General features: G+C 37.7%; 1 protein-coding gene across 14 annotated transcripts in view; it reads right to left on the bottom strand.

Annotated features, from left to right (window-relative positions):
- LOC102235878 (neuronal cell adhesion molecule-like) overlaps window positions 1-17,086 on the bottom strand; it is a 101,260-nt gene that overhangs the window by 14,899 nt on the left and 69,275 nt on the right. For 7 of the 14 annotated variants that reach the window (XM_023325792.1, XM_023325781.1, XM_023325770.1 and 4 more), the window contains 21 exons: window positions 16,815-16,826; window positions 16,154-16,259; window positions 14,253-14,446; window positions 13,777-13,899; window positions 12,710-12,880; window positions 12,107-12,163; window positions 9,869-9,980; window positions 9,605-9,789; window positions 9,336-9,470; window positions 8,338-8,481; window positions 8,120-8,231; window positions 7,869-8,035; window positions 6,885-7,032; window positions 6,703-6,792; window positions 6,475-6,599; window positions 6,192-6,221; window positions 5,429-5,530; window positions 3,415-3,612; window positions 2,609-2,679; window positions 2,184-2,406; window positions 1,913-2,028 (listed from right to left, as the gene is read on the bottom strand). In XM_023325792.1, coding sequence (XP_023181560.1) covers window positions 1,913-2,028; window positions 2,184-2,406; window positions 2,609-2,679; window positions 3,415-3,612; window positions 5,429-5,530; window positions 6,192-6,221; window positions 6,475-6,599; window positions 6,703-6,792; window positions 6,885-7,032; window positions 7,869-8,035; window positions 8,120-8,231; window positions 8,338-8,481; window positions 9,336-9,470; window positions 9,605-9,789; window positions 9,869-9,980; window positions 12,107-12,163; window positions 12,710-12,880; window positions 13,777-13,899; window positions 14,253-14,446; window positions 16,154-16,259; window positions 16,815-16,826 — 2,621 coding nt within the window. The remainder of the gene's footprint in view (window positions 1-1,912; window positions 2,029-2,183; window positions 2,407-2,608; window positions 2,680-3,414; window positions 3,613-5,428; window positions 5,531-6,191; window positions 6,222-6,474; window positions 6,600-6,702; window positions 6,793-6,884; window positions 7,033-7,868; window positions 8,036-8,119; window positions 8,232-8,337; window positions 8,482-9,335; window positions 9,471-9,604; window positions 9,790-9,868; window positions 9,981-12,106; window positions 12,164-12,709; window positions 12,881-13,776; window positions 13,900-14,252; window positions 14,447-16,153; window positions 16,260-16,814; window positions 16,827-17,086) is intronic. The other 7 variants (XM_023325785.1, XM_023325791.1, XM_023325786.1 and 4 more) reach the window with 5 other exon arrangements.

Genomic DNA, 17,086 nt, shown 5'->3' with positions numbered 1-17,086 from the left:
AAATACACTTTTTTTAAAAGTTAAAACTATACAGATAATCGGGTGTAGACAATGGATGAATGGACTAGGGAATAAAAAAATATAATAAGCGAGATCTGTCCTTTGTCCACAAATATCACACTAAGGTGTGGTTTCTAACTACAAAGCCCCCAATGGGACATAAACTAATTTATCTATGTTGCATTCCCTCACAAAAATTTTGCATTCCCACTCAACACTTTTACGTCCCCTTGCAATAATGTATTTACTAGCCAATTGATGAGACCTTGAGAACTGAAAGTGTTGCTGCTACTGTATTGACTATTTGTCCCAAAAACTTAATTCCAAAATCGAAAAAATTCAAATCTCAAAGGTGATCAAAGCAAAATGAAATAAACTCAAACAGTCAATACTGTGCATCATGGGTTCTGGTTTACGCAGTCCAACAAAAGGTCAAAACAGTCAAAATGCAGCTCTTTGTTTACTTTTATTCAGTTTTTTGGCTAAAAACAAGTTACAGGCTTCGGATAAACCTACCCTAACTCCTGCACCTGTTCTCACTGATAAAACTGACTAACTGACTGATGACAGACAGGTAAAAAACCATAAGACCACCCATATGCCTCAAGACTCATCTAAACTCTACGTATTTATACTGTGAAACACACCCACTTCCCAAACTGAAATCAATTAACTAATTAAGTGAATTACTAACCAAAAACTTATTTAGAAACAACAAAATAAACATTCTAATTATAAATCAACTACAAAACAAAAAAATAAACTAAATAATCTACATTCTAAACTTTAACTGAAAATAATGGAGAAATGGCTCCTACAGCTACAATATAAGGTTTTTGTAAGGTTTTTCCATGTATCTTTATATTTCATTTGAGATGTTATATCTTTTTCCTTAGGATACAAGCACACCATAAACCTATGGGCTACTACTCTACCCTACCCTACTACCTACTACCCTACTCTACTTGACATAAACATAAACAAATTTAAACATATTTTCATGACGTAATATCACCATGTGACAGTATAGATTGTGGAGTTTTTTTGTGTTGGTAGCCATTTTCATATTGTATAGCTGCAATTTTAAACTGACGTTTGTTATCACTATGGCTATATGGAAAATAGACTAAGGTGTCTATTTTCCATATAGATTGTGAGGGAAACCAATATTTATTGTGAAGGAATGCAATGCGGCAACGCAAAATAAAATAATAATAAAAAAAACAAATCCCATAAGGGGCTATGCACTGAACATATATCTTGTCAAAGGCTCAAGATTAAAGTTGTCTGTAAGTCGTATCATTGAAGTGTTTAGAAATGAATTCCACTCTTTATAATTATTATTATTATTATTATTATTATTATTATTATTATTATTATTATTATTATTATTATTATTATTATTATTATTATTTTGCCAATTTCTGGTCATTTTGATAATTCAGTATTTGTAATTTAGAAGTTACGGTCATTTGGTGTTTGATTTTATTTTTTATTTTTTGTGGAACTGAGTGGCACAGTTGTCAACTTACTCACCTTGGGGATGTTTTGTCAACTTTGAAAAAGAGTCAACTGACCTGAAGTAAGATTGATTTTTTTAAAGACTCATATTGTATTGTCACAACATAGTGACAGTTTTAACAATATGTAAAAAAGACTTTCTATAAAAGTCACCAACTGCAACTTTGATGACATTAATTTCAGTACAAATTCACTAGTGTGTTAAATGGACGTTTTATCATTAAAGTAACAATATTGTTGTATACCTTGAAGCTTCAACTGGGACAACTTTGTATTTGTCAACAGGAGAGAAATTACACACGTATCTTTCACCCAAAGATGTGTAGATTACCATTTACTTTTCATTAGATGAATCGGCTTGTTATTCAACATGCTTATCAAAATTCTGTACCTTGTATCCTTGGATCTGCCCTCGTATTAAATGAGGAGGCACAGGGTCCCAGCGTACCCGAGCCAAGGTGCTGTTTAGCACTACAGCCTGAACATTTGCTGGAGCTGCTGCGGGCACTGTAGAGTTAAAAAAGATACATAACATTAGAACAGGCTACAACCAAAAGGCCAGAGTGAAATGTTACAGGGTCTGCAACCAAATACATCGCCTCAGGCTCTAACAGTCTTTTTTGTAAGAACTTAAAGGCCTTAAAAGGTTAAGGTGGACTCACAATCTTCTCCTGAGTAGCCGATAGCAACAGTGGGGTCTGGTCCATCTCCGTTGTTGTTTACAGCCTGAACCTTTATCTCAAATGGACTAAATGTGGGTATTTCAGATACAGTATACATGGAGTTGTTGGTAGTGGCTGTTATCCAGTCGCTGCCTGGCCTCTTCTGCCTCCAACTCACTTTATAATAAAGCCCAGGACCGTTGGACTGAAGGCCTGATAGAGGCTGGAGAAAGAGAAATTTAAGACATAACATATTCTTTAGATGCTGCTTCTTTGGAGGTGTACTGCACTACATTACACTGAAGTAAATAAGTATGAACAACAATCTAATTAAGCTCTGAGGCACAAATGCTGGTTATGGTACTCTTTGCAATAACACATCTGTAATTGATCAAATTCAGAATGGTTAAACATATAGAGATTACCTCCCAGGTGATAACAAGATTGTTATGTTTATTTCCAGATCCACGTACATTTTTTGGGTTCTGGTCAGGAGCTGAAGACAGAAAAGAAAAATCAACAAATTCCAGAAAAATAGCCAATTTTACATTTAAACTGGTTATTTTGTTATTATTATTATTTTGACAATGAGAATTTCTTTATTTGTTGATTTTGGAGACTTTTGAAATAGAGGAACTAAATTGTAACTGAACTCATGTGTTGGTTACACTAACAAATTATACATAACACAACTTTTACTTAATCAGTTTACTTTCCAAAGTGCATGTGGTACTTTCCTTGTACTTCCTGGTAGCTAAGTTTTATGGAACTTACAGAATGGCATTAAGCAGAAAAAAAGACTTCAGAGTTCTGGGAATGTACCTAGTAGGTCTTGAGAAAGTAACCTATAGCGTCTTGAACTGTAACCAGCATGTTTCATGAAAGTTTCATGAAAGTTATTTGGTAAATTTTTTAGATAAACATATACATTCTGGGGAAAAAAATGTTTTGTTATAGAAAATAATCTCTACATTTGAGTAAAGTATCTGGCAAGTTATCAAAAAGTTAATAAACAAATCCACAATCTGGGTTCTATTAGGTGAAATAATAGTACCTAATAGAACCCAGAAAGTAATTTCAGATTCCAAGAAAGTACTCAGAAACATTTCCCAAACATCTAAGTTTGGGGAAAGCTATATATAAGTTTAGGGGAAGCAACCTGTTGTCATGGTTTCAATTATTAATGTTTTGGTGCAAAACTGAATAGCATTTATAACAGCTGGCTCCGTACCTGCAGGCTCAGTTTTATACATTCGAGATGTGCTGCTAGGCTCGCTCAGACCCACAGCGTTACGGGCCAACACTCTGAATGTGTAGTGGACATATGGTGAAAGCTTGAGGTGAGCCGTTGTCTTGGTCCCGGGAACCCGTGCAATGTCATGCCAGTGACCTTGGTGGTGCAGCGAGTCTTCATACTGGATTACAAATTCTGCATTTCAAAAAGACAATCATTTTACACTTTTTAACCGTGCTTGGCCACATATTTGCATAATGGGATTAATACTCTCATGCCACTTGAACTCAAAAAGCCACCAAGCACACACTGAATCTGCAATTAAACTGTGGATTTTGGCAAGGTTTTCATTAAAGATGAGTGTTTGCAACATGCTGAGCATTTTAACACAGTAAACAAGGTCAAACACCAGCCCGTGTATTACAAGATTGTTATGTTCAGTTCAGTGAACAGATTTGGGAAAGGGATTTTTTCACTGACTTCAAGGGATGAATATTAATTGATAGCCATTTGGTACAATTTCAATATTTTTTTCTATTTTATTTACAAAATTCCATTTACAATTAGTTATAAATCAGTGAAAGCTATTTTATCTTACTCAGAAAAACAGAAAAAGGGAACAAAGTAACAAGGCAAAATGGCTTCATCCAACCAATAACACAAACTTGTGAGTAACAAAACATTAAAAACATTATTAACTAGTAAATCTGATCCACACTTAGCCAATGTCCCTCAGCCTATAAATCTATCTGATGTTTATCAAAAAAAGGAGTTTGGGACTAGTCAATAAGCATAACAAATATTAAAAGCAGGTTAAATAAAACACACACAGACAGCTGTATAAAGACCAGTGATGGCGTAGTTACTTTGAAAAAGTAACTTTAATCGGATTGCTGATTACTCCTTGAAAAAGTAACTTAGTTAGATTACTGATTACTTGATTTGGAAAGTAACTAAGTTACATTAAAAGTTACGTTTTTAGATACTTTCAGCAGCTGCTAATAACAACGCTCCGCCTCCTGTGAAAATTACATTGATATTTGCCAAAACTTAATTGTAAGTTATTTTGTAATAGTAACATCAGCAATGTGTCTCCACTTATAAGGTTGAACTGAAGGGGAGGTTGTTTAATGGTTACAACAGTACAAAAAAAACTTTATTAATTTGTGTGTGTTTTTGTGTGTTTCTATTGTCTGGATAACTATAAATAGGATTTTAGACCTCCCAGCCCTAATATGCCCCAGTGTCCAGGTTCTGTGTTACGGCCCTGCATTTGCTGTCACAGCACACAGTGCTCCTCCTGTGGCTCCACAGCGCAGATGGCTGCACAGATTTGTGACACTTATCTTAATATTAAGAATTATAATGGTGTTTAGTTGCACAACTTTACGGACTCGTTCATTCGTGGCTGTTTTCACGTGTATTACGCTGTTCATATTAGTCTCGATGTTTGCAGTTTTCTGGAGCGCAACGCGAAGCTAGACGTCATTCACAGGTAATATATTAACTTGACATTAACAAAGACACAGCGGGATCATCCAGGAAATGATGGACAGGGAGAGCCTGACTAAAACTAACTGGATATCAGACAAATTCTGGGGTTTCTGTCTGCTTATTTGTAAGGCCAAATACCGCAACCTGCGACTCATTAAATCTACAAGCGACTAGAAAAAAACAAGCCCAAAGCTGCTTGTAATAATTGGACTTGGCGAGCGAAACTCAAAATAGTTCCTGTTTTCTAGCAACAAAATGCGCATCTCCCTCCATTGTTTATGTTTCTGTCCCTGCTGATAACTGTCGCATAGAAACGGGGGTCACTCCCCAAGACGCATAGAGGAAATAAAATTTAATTACAAAAAAATAGTAACGCAAAGTGATTTCGATAAGTAACTGTAGTTTGACTACTGGATTTGAAATAGCAACACGTTAGATTACTCGTTACTGAAATAAGTGGTCCGACGTCAGTAACGCGTTACTGACATCACTGATAAAGACATAGACCCACACATACCCTGAATAGGGCTGTTATGTTCCTCCCCAGGGATCCAAGTAAGCTGAATGCTCCTCTTTTTCTGGTCTGTCAACTCCAGGTCTGTGGGGGGATCGGGTCGCCCTGGAAGAAAAAACAGCAAAAGGAAGAGACATATATTTATAGTTTGAACATTTAACAGTAACACCACAATCAGGTGATTGTGGCATGATGCTTTATCCAAGCAAGCCTCTCTGTTGCAGAACAATTTATTTGCATGTTTTCATGTATTTCTTTTGCTTGGTCCACTGATGACAATAACACATGCAGACGCTGCATCATGCGATGAAATGACTGTCTTCACTTCATCTCGAGCTCATCAGACAAAATGAACAGATGCTCATATTGTGAAGTTACAGTGATAAGAAACGCATGCTTCAAATGAATGAGCAATGATGAAATATCACAAGAAGCGCTCAGGGACTATATCTGCTCTGAAATTAGCTTTGATATAAAAACAAGAGGAAGTTGCTCCTCCTTTCCCAAATGTTTACGCCGGCAGACAAACGGCATCAATGCGATTGATTCTGCAAAAATGGCAGATCGGAAAAACACACACAAAAAATAATGAGGCAACTCAAACTGGTAGATGTAAATAAAGAAAATGTCAACACTTTGTGACTGTTCAATCCAAATGGCTTCTTCTGGGCCAAAGCATGCTGCATTAAACTGAAACCATCGAGCGAACAACACAAACGCATGCTAGCTAAGCACGTCTGGGTGCTTGTGCGTGCTGCAGGTTTACCGTGGATGACAGCCGGAGCTGGTGTGGTCTCTGTGAGGTTGGAGGGCGGCATTGAAATAAGAAGTTTGGTGGTCAAATCAGCCATAAGTAAACAGGAATGATAATTAGGCTGCTTAAGAGAAGGTCATCAACCTACAGAGCATGATCACTGATTAAATTCTGTCCGACACACTTAGTCCTAAAGAGCTGGCTGTTGAATCAAATGATCCTGCAGACCTAGCTCTCTGCCATTTTCTTAACGTTCATGTTTCAAACTTGTAATATTAAGTTTAGAGTCGCATACCAACAACAGTCAGCTCAGCGGTGACCGAGTCTTGGTCCAGAGTGGTGTTTACGTAGCATGTGTACACCCCTGCATCTCTCTCCGACACATCAGTGATGTACAGGCTGTTGAATTCTACGATGAATCTGCAATAAATAAATAAATTAAAACTCCATTCAGTTATGTACAAGTTCAGATATTTTGTCTAGTCTTGAGAACTAAATACAGGTAACTTAAAAAAGCTCCAACCGATCATCGTTAGGCAGCTCCCCATGATCTCTGAGCCATTCTCTCTCTGACACATCAGAAGTAGACAGGCTGTTGGACTCTACAATGAATCTGCAAAAATAAAATATCCATTCAGTTATGTGCAACTGCAGATATTTGACTAATTTTAAGAACTTAACACAGGTATTTAAAAAAGCTCCAACCGCTCATCGTCAGGAAGCTCCTCATCATCTTTAAGCCAAATCAAAGTGGGTAAGAGATCCTTGTCGTGTTTTATTGTACACTCGAACGTCACAGATCGGCCTCTTTGGACCACCGTGTCAACCGGTTGCTTTAGGATACGGGTGGGCTCTGATGGAACAGGAAAGCCAAAGATTAATAAAAAATCTGAACCTCAGTAGAGTTTCACATGTAAAGGTTGGTAAATACTTTAGTCAATAAAAGGTCAGAGGAACCAACATAGAAATCTTTGGCTAAGAAATATTCAGTGTGTTAGTTATTCTGTGCATGTTACAATTACCATGTTTGAAGTATTTTCATTACGTTTCCGTTTTGTTACAGTCCAACCAACAAAAATATCATGATTGTGAATTTGGAGGAACATAAAAGAATGAATTACTATTTGTTTTACACATCTAAAAATTATGCATACATTTGATTTCTGGGTCCCTGTCTCAATACTTTGTTGAATCATACTTTTTTACAATCAGAACGTCACATCTATGAGGATAGACACCATGTAGAGGTTGCCATTTGTGCAATATGGCTCAAGTTCAATAAAATTGTAGCGGTAGCATCTCTGAACATCAACTTCCAAAACTTGGCACAGAATGTCAGTCAAATTTTGACCTGTGTAGAGGCACAACCCCACAGTATAATGCCGCCACCGCCATATTAATCAGAGAGATGATGCGGTTAGGATGTTGTAAAGTGCTAGCTTTAAATCACAGGTCATAGGTTTGCTTTTATACCAGATTAGTTTGTCTGGAATTATTAAATTCCATTTAATTCAGTTTATTATGTAGCAAAAAGTCACAACAATCGTCTCAATAAATTTTAAAGACAAGCATGTCCAAATAATATTCAGACATATTTAATTGAATCAATCCAATAGAATGCAAGCATATAGCCGATGTATATGGTAGGGTAATCATTTAAGAGATCTTCAAACAAATGTACAAACTCACCTTTTATATGCAGGTAAACATGGTTCTCAGAGGCTCCGAGCGAGTTCCTGGCAATGCAGGTGTATTTGCCTTTGTGCTGCGACTGAGCTACTTGAATCTCCAAAGTACCATTGTCATGCAGGATGTAAGGGTCTCCATTCAGGGTGCTGGCTCTGCTGTCTTTAAACCTAAGACACAAAGAGTTAATAACTTTGTATTATGCTACAGGAAAGATTACATGGCAAAGTTTTGTTGAGTGTTTCTTAACTCACCACTCAATTTTGGGAATGGGTGACCCAAAAGAAGAGCAGTCCATGAGGGCTGGGCGATTTTCGATGACCTGGTAGATCTTGTTGGCTGGCGTCAGCACTCTGGGTGACTCATCTGCAGTGAGTCAGCACAGAGTATTTATGGATTATTACTGTCCACAAAATGCCAGGGATGGGAAATAGCATTAAAATCCATTATGGATGTTGAGTTCTAAACTCACGTAGGACGTTGACGAAAGCGTTGGAGAGGAGGTAACCATACGGGTTTGAGATGTTGCACTGGTACACAGCGCTGGATCCAACCTGAACGTCAGTGAAGATGATCGTGTCGTCCTCCACTTTTCTGCTGATATCTGTAGGTAAATCTGTCAAAGCAAAAGGTAGTGTTTCAGAAGTGAGTGGTAAGATGATTGAGAGACATCTGTAGGGATTTATGGTATTCCTAGCAGTCAATGAAATACATGATAACATGATTTTTTCTATCTTTTTGCATTTTTTTATACATAACTTTACGTTTGAAAACACTTTACAAATTATAAGCATTTTCCTGCTGTTAAAGCATATATAAAAACCAGGTTAATCTATAGCAGCTCTACCCATGTCACCATTACTAGTGACCATCATCTTTTTTTGACCTATATTCTTAATGGTCTATTTTTAGTAAGGCTTGAAACTTGATTTTAATCCTGTCATCCACTGTACATTGGTATAATGTCATATACAATTTGCTAAACAAATAATGCTTATAAAAGCCACTAATTTGTCATGAGTGCCCCTGTATCTTCATGGAACCATTGACTAATAGGTAAGGGTGACAATTAACAGACTAATTTGATGACTGATTGAAAAACATATTAGTAGTGTGTGGGTTAGGTGTGCAAAACATAACTTTTCATTAAAGTGTTTCAAATCAAAGTCCTGTTTCCTGCCTGCCTGCAGTTAAATAATAAAGTTCTTTATCTTAAAAATCACAAGATTCAACTTTTATAAAAAAGAAAATATATTATCAAATATCTTTAAGTAGCCTTTTCAAGAAAAAAGTTAAATCCTTTGCAATCTCTGAATTTTCACACAAAAGAGAAAATCACTAGAAGTTTGTACTTTTACTATCTGAAAATCTTCAGGGTTGTTATAGAATATAGCAAACTTTATGTAGGCTGTGATGAATATTTGATGTTAGAGTGGATATATCTCTGACAGTGGAGCAAATTGCTCTTACTCTCTATGCGGTCACCATTCATTGACCATATGATGGAGGGTTTGGGTGTGCCGCTGGCCCTGCAGGTCAGCGCTCCATTCTCTCCTGGAGCCAGAACAAGATTCTTTGGAGGTCCACTGATCCAATAAGGGGCAGCTGCAAGGAGTACAGAGCGGAGAATTAATTACCGAACAGACAATCCTGATGGCATCTGTGCATAAATCAATTAGGAGAGGAAGGTAGAAGAAGAAGGAGAGAGAGAAAGCAGGGAACAGCAGATGCAGACACACCTTTGACCTCGACGTTGATGATGTGGTGCGCAGAGCCGAGCTGGTTCTTGGCTGTGCAACTGTAATCTCCCTCATCCGATTCAGACACGTTCACAATCCGCAGGGTCTTGTTGAAGTGAAGGAAGGACGTGCGCCTGCTGGGTAGGTCTCCGCTCACTTTGGTCCAGGATACCTCAGGGGTGGGCCTGGATTTGAGAGTTTTGATCAAGCAGGCGGCTACTCGAGGCGCTGAGACATTTAATTCTGGCGCATTCTCTGACTTACAGTCCTTCGGCAATGCACTCCATCTCCAGTACGTGTCCCCTCAGCACCATCTTGTAGCTTGAGTGGCCAGATGGGATGAGGAAGGTTGGCTTCCTATCATCCACTGGGGCCTCTGCAGTTACACACACAGATATACCGAGTCAAAATGAGGAAAAAAAATAACTCTCTGGCATCAGCCAAGAATAAAGAGAGGAACTGAGGCAAATCATGCCCTTCATGTTCTCTAAGTCTTCACCTTTCAATACTGTGGTGTAATCAAACCATCTGCTCGGAAATGTATCCATCTCTGCACAAAAATACTCATGTTTTATTGGTAAATGTGATATTCTGGGGTTGGAAGAACAAGCAGAGGGATGTGGAGACGAAGTCTTTTAATGGTGGAACGCAGGAACAGAACAGCTACTTCAGTACAGTTTTTCTGGCTAACCCAATCTAATAAGTTGGCCTACTAAGAACTATACCTAGAACGTGTATATCTGTATTTCTACCACTGGGGGCAACAAACCACTCTATTACAGTAAATGTGGCTTTTATTTCCAGGTTCTTTATTACGTGTATTGAAGGTGTTTATAGGCAAAAAAGAAACATGCATAACTATGTAAATTAATGTCTAAAATTGACATAAGCTAATATAAACATAAAATAGAATCTGTCAGTTACCAAGATTGTTTTAAGGAAAATAAATAAATTAAAACAGATTTAGTATTTACATCATTCAAAGAGTTTACACTATTTATAAGCAAGTGAAATAAGGTGGAAATAATATCAATAGAAATATTAAAAAGTTTGAATTAAATCAGCAATGAGAGAATGAAAAGGTTTACTGGAAATAGAAGCAGCAGGATTAGCTAAAGAAAGGATGAGCGCTCTGACTTTTGTCACAGATCTTCTATGAAGGAGTAAGTAAAATTCAGCCACTCGTGTAGAGTTTAGGGCTGAAACGATTCCTCGAGTGATTCAAGTACCTCGATTCCGCCTGGATCACTATCTGTGGAGGGCAGCGCTTTTACTTCCGCCTATGAATTGTTGTGAAGTGCGAGCAGCATGGTGGTGAATTGTGCGGCGCTTTATGAGGGTTTGGGGACAAATAAGGATTGTTGAATTTTGCGGCGCGATGGCTGGAGTATGACAGCTTTTGTGCTGATGGAACCGCATCACGGTTTTGGAGCGAACAGTAGGAATGAAAGAGAGAGAGAGATCCAATTCCTTGATTAATTGTAAAAATATTCTATAGAGTACTTGATTGCTAAAATATTATTTTACATGGTAATGCCCTAATAGCATTACCATAAAATAATGTTAATGATAATTTCTTTTAACATTAGTGGAGTGCAGCTCCTCATAAATCCACAGAAGCACTGACTGTCTATGTGAAGAAAAGAAAGACTTTCAGCTGCTTCCATTCACTGTCAAAATGTTTTACAAAAAATAAACTAAATGGCTCTATTCCGGTGACAGATGATTTGAAAAACGTGAGTGTCAGGAGTAAGAATGCTTCTCTAAACTGAGTGTTTCCAGATTTTGAGTTTTCTGAATTACAGTTCTTGACACAAGTCAGTCATTCACCACCATGGTGAGTCACAGGTAAAACCATTTTAATGGATAGGTTGCTACTCTGTTAGGTCTACAAACTGATCCCCTCTCAGACAGCTTCTATCCTTCCCCCTGCTACACCATTCACCATATTTCAATTATGAACACACATTCCAACTTGAGACATTGCTATCACTATTTTCATAGCGGACAAATATTGTGTTCTGCAAAGAGAGTGCAGAGTTCCCGAGATCATGTTCTCACCCATGGTGCCGATTTTCAACATATTTCTTGATTTCAGATAGTGAGTTACAAGTTCAAACTATTGAAAAGTAAATTGTATAAATGTTGATGTTACATGTTAAATACTAAGTTCAGTCTAAAATGAAATCAGCATGCATCTGTAATTGAAGGAAATCAAAGGAAAGGTACATTTGAAACGGGGTTCAGTTGGATAAAGCAGGAGTGACTTTTGGGGTTGAGGTGGGAGAGTGTTAGTGAGGAAGCTACAGTTTTGAGCTCTACTTTAAGAATAACCACAAGGGGGTGCTAGATCTCACCCTGGAAGAAACCAGCAAACCTCTGGACAAAAAAAAGCCCCAAGGATGAATGGGTCGAAGGGTTGGTTGGTGTTAGTGGGTGAAAGCTAGAGTCTGGAGCTCTGGGTTGGGAGGATTTAAACACTGGAGAGAGCCAAAAACTCACCATTTAACAATTCAGTGTCATTATAATATTCTGCCAGTGTTTCATTGATTGCATCCACTGTAACACAACAAACAAAACAAAACAAAAGAAATCACACATGCAACGATTTTAAATCATGACAATTACAAAAACATGTTTGGACATCCTTTTTCTAACAGAGGGCAATATGAGAACTAACATAAAAAACATGAAATATTTATATGGGGAATGATCGCCAGAATATGTAATGCAGTCTCTGATGATGTCAGCTGTAAAGGTTAAAATGATCAGAGCAGTCTTTGTTGCTGGAGGAGAAAGTGTATAGAAAAAAACGACACACAGAAGTGACAGTAAAAAGCTGCTTAGCAGACAGCTTAGAGAACAACCAGAACTCAGACAATATGTCTTTGAGTCAGACGACAGTAGCATCTCCGAGGATCGGATCTGTGACGGGAAGCAGGGTTTCCCTCCCACGCTGCCATCCTGGCACATACTGTCCTGCTGAAAAATAACCGCCTCTTGTGCACGTGCATTACATAAATTCTGTTGTCCTTTTTTTTTCAGTCATGCAAATCTTAACCACATCTTTAAATCTGAGAATCACAGACGGAGGAAGAGACTTACGGTTGAGCACTTTGACAGTGATGGGCTGTTTCTGCTGGATGGTTTGTGTGTGTGTGAAGCGAGCGTAGCAGATGTAGTCATTCCTGGAATCCTCTCGGCGAACGTTGGAGAAGTACAGGTCTCCATTCAAGGACTGGGACACCCTCTTGCCCTGAGGTAACTTCTGGAAGTCTGAGAAAATTATATCAATATAAATATACATCCATTATGACTTCAGGAAGTATACACTAAATAAATCCCTCAGGGCTGAATTTTAGGACCCCTATTCTCATTTTGAATTTCACCAGTTTGGATATGATCTTCAGTTCAAATTAGCACAACTTAAGTTCTTGGTCCATATATGCAATAAAAAAAATGGTTATTAATATTATTAACTAGCAGAGTTAACTAGGCTCAGTAAAATTAATATTTTTGAAGTTGTTGAAACTGAAATGGTGACATTTCAAAAGCATTTTGGCATCAATACCAACCAGAATTTGTCACTAAGAGCTCAATTTAAGACTTTACAAATTTGGTTTCTTCAACTGACTATTGGCTACAGTTATAGTTAGGGGTGCCTAACAGCAGTTCTCTGGCTGATCGCCAAATACCGATCTTTTAAAAAGCTTAACTTACCGATTCCGATTTTGGCCGATGCCATTTTTTGTCTGAAATGTTGCTCAATATATCAAGAAAGTTGCTGAATTGGCAACAATGGGCTGACTATTGTTAGCTGTAAATGTGCAGACATGACCTGGTTGGCCGGTTTGCCAGCAAAACCTCTCTCACAGGAGAAAAGAAAAACACAGTGGTTGATTTTTAGACCTTTGCCGAGGTCGACAATATCGGTGGATAAGCTCGGCTTCACATGTAAAAATCCACCGATCACTGATCTCCCAAAATTGTGTTTCGTTACATGTTTCTTGTACATTTCACAGTCTTTGTGACAAGTTTTTTTTTCTTGACGTAGATGTTAATCTATAATGGTAAGAACACAAACTCTGCACTATACCTACAACAATTACAAACAAAACCCACGTTAAGCCAAGAAAATTCCAAATGAATCAAAATGACTGGTATCAGCTCACTGTTGTCCATCCAGAATATGATGGGAGGTGGAAGTCCTGCTGGAGGTCGGCATGGCAGCACCAAGGAGACACCCTCCTGAACCACGATTGGTTTGTTTTTCTCCTTTGACCACAAGGGGGACTCTGGATTGTTGAAAATGGACATGCACATGACAGGGTGAGTATTGTCACAATTTGGACATAAAATGCTGGCTAATAATGGACAGAAGCAATGAGGCAAGATGAGAGGATGATGTCTAAATAGTGGAAAAGCTAAGAGGAAAAATACAATGGGGCATTTCAATATATAATCTAACATGCATTTTCTCTACTTGCAAGCTTTACCTTCGATAAGCCGCCTTAGGAAGAAAAACGCAACTTAATTTACAGAAAAGAAAAGAAAGGAGGAAATGATCCAGAATGTTTCATGAATTTAATGTTTGAAATGAAAGACAAGAAAATGGCTTAAATGAAATGAAGCAGGATACCACACTTACTTGACTGTCTGACGACAATGTTGTTGGACACAGCAGATCCGTGTTTGTTCCTCGCCGTGCACTGAAACACTCCCTCATAATGTTCAGGTCTTGCTCTGCTGATGTCCACCACCAGAGTCCCTGAGTGAGGCCTCATGGTGACACTTTCGTCCTGTTCAATGTCAAAATGGGTCCCATTTCTCGTCCAGGAGAAGCTGGTGAGGAAAAACCAGTGTAGTTTTTGTGAATGAGTGGATGTTTAAATGAATAGGACTACCTTTCCAGTGAGGCGCAATCAGTAACACCTAAATCACAATCACTAATTTGTACAAAAATAAAATTAAAATAAATAGAAAATAGTTACCAGTACCAAAATACAGTCTTTAATGTTAAATATATAAATTAAATATTACACATAAGGGCCATAAAGAAACTATTTATTTCCAGTTTAGTTATGATAGGGTGCAGGAATAGGGGCTTATTTAGGCGGTAATTCTGCCAGATTTCTACTGGCACCTCAATGGCTAAAAAGTGTAATATACTTAAAATATTTTCTTAAAATTAATTTAAAAGGAAGGAAAATTTTGAACATGAACATAACATTTATTTATTTGGACATTTATGGATCTAGTGCAGCCTCTTTACTTTACCGTTAAATGTCTGTCTATATGCTGGTTCATTCCCTACCTCCATACGTACAGTGTTGTGTACTAATGCGGCTAAGATTCAACCTAACAACAATGTTCATAGACAAACTGGAACTGAGCACAGCGGTCCCCGATGTAGTGCACCGTACTCAACCTGGGCATCAACAACAGTCAACTTACAGACTTTTAGGACAAACATTTTCTTCTGTATGCAGAGCAGCATCTTGACATTTCCCTCCAAAGACATGAACTTGGTGACTGCTACATGTATGCGTGCGGGTGTGTGTGTGTGTGTGTGGTGGAGCTTCTGTCTACTACACACACATATCTGACTCTGGGGAAACTTGTTCGCTTTAGATTTAATATAAACTGAACGCTCATGCCCTAAGCATCAATGAAACAATAGAGGTAAAGCAGACATGAAATGTTGAACGTAGATAAAGTTTAAGACATTCAGTCACTTCTAACTTTTGTTTCCAACCCATTTTACCGGTAAGTATAAACAAGGTAACAGTATGGGTGTTATCTTTGATTTATGCGAGTGAAGATTTTGTCAGCAGACATGTTTTAGCAAATCAAAATTTGATCAAAGAGCTTGAAGTGCAATTTAAGTAGCTGTAGCTACAGACATGGTATCAATAGAGAAATTATAAAATCAAAAATTCATCTTTCTTTAATTTACTGACAATGAAAAGAGTCAGTAAATATGACTCAACAAATATGTGATAGCTATGTTTATTGACACTAAATAACACAACATGACAGGATTAAGCAAAGAGGTAAATAAGCTATTGAAGATCAGGCTGATAATCAGTTTGCTAATCAGCACACATATGATGAATAAATGAGAACTGGTTCATGTTGTGACTCTGGTATTATTTTAAGTTGTTGAAGTAGTGAACTATGAACATGAACTCATTTGGTTTTAACTTGTGGAAACCAAACGTAAAACATCAGTGTCTAAATTGAATAACAAGAAACTAAAACTCCTAAGCCCCTGTGCTTGCTTTTGGTTTGCCTTCTTAAGGTTACCAAAGGTTAAGGAACTAGAACTAAGGAACAAAAAAAAGCATAAATGTTTGTGTAAGAGGCAGTAATGCAGTTGGATAAATCAGAAGCCTTAGTAACAATTAGCCTGTGGCAAGGGCAGTGTGCTTACAAATAAATTGAGATGGAATAAAATGAAAAATTATTTGAGCTTGAACTGTTTACGTCTGAGAGCTAAAGGAGTATTTACACTTCTTGAATTTTAAACTGCACTTGGCTTTTTCCTACCTGGGATGCGGCTTCCCCTTCGCCTCACAGTGAATTATAATATTCTCTCGAGGATCCACGATGTAGTCCTTTGGGGACTGGTGAGTTATTGTTGGAGGCTGTGCCACTACATGGAGATCAGAAAGAAGGAAAAATGTTTAACCATGACCTTTGCTGCTTAATCTGAAGCCATTTTTCTTCTTGTGTGTCGACCACACAAGCAGTCATTACCAAACACACTGAAAGTGACCAGTGTCCAAAACCACACAGGGGCTTGTGCTGACATACACACAAAAAGCTCTTTTTATCTGTGCAATGGCAAAAAAATGACAAAAGCATGCAGAACACCAAGATGCGTTTCTCTTTAGTGATGCTTACTGAATTCCTGTCACTGCTGGGGAGACAACTAAAGGACTATGACAAAACAAATAACTGAACAAGTCATGCTGTTTGTGGCCTTTTTCTATGTAAAATCTTCCACATCTGTAGAAACACACAAAACAAAAGAAAGCAAGCACAGTAATAAATACATGCAAAATTTCACTCCAAATCGCACTCCAAACTTTCTAATATAAACTAGGCATAAATACTGAGCAGGTTCAAAACAAAACAAATCCTCAAAATGTGGACAGAGAAAAAAATTGCAAACTTATTAATAGCAAAGCATTTATTTGTGACTTACATCCTGGAAGAACTTTTGTGGGTTCCCCCAATGAATCAGCAAACAAGAAAAACAATTTGACAGTAAAGAGATGCAGACATTAGTGATTAGAGAAAAAGAGGTTGTTCCTTGGTTGGACAAGGGCCATCTGTGATGGTCACATTTCAAACCAGATATATTGGAAACAAAGCCTGTCTTAACCTGGAGGGCTGAAAATCACTTTTTATTTTTGTTTTTCATGTGAGTTAATAAGTTGACATACACAGAAAAAAGGTCAAATAAAAAAAATATAT

This window comes from Xiphophorus maculatus, chromosome 2 (assembly GCF_002775205.1).
Source record: "Xiphophorus maculatus strain JP 163 A chromosome 2, X_maculatus-5.0-male, whole genome shotgun sequence".
In the NCBI taxonomy this organism is placed as follows: domain Eukaryota; kingdom Metazoa; phylum Chordata; class Actinopteri; order Cyprinodontiformes; family Poeciliidae; genus Xiphophorus; species Xiphophorus maculatus.
Note: the sequence above shows the minus strand (reverse complement) of the source record. Positions and strands in the feature narration are given on the sequence as shown.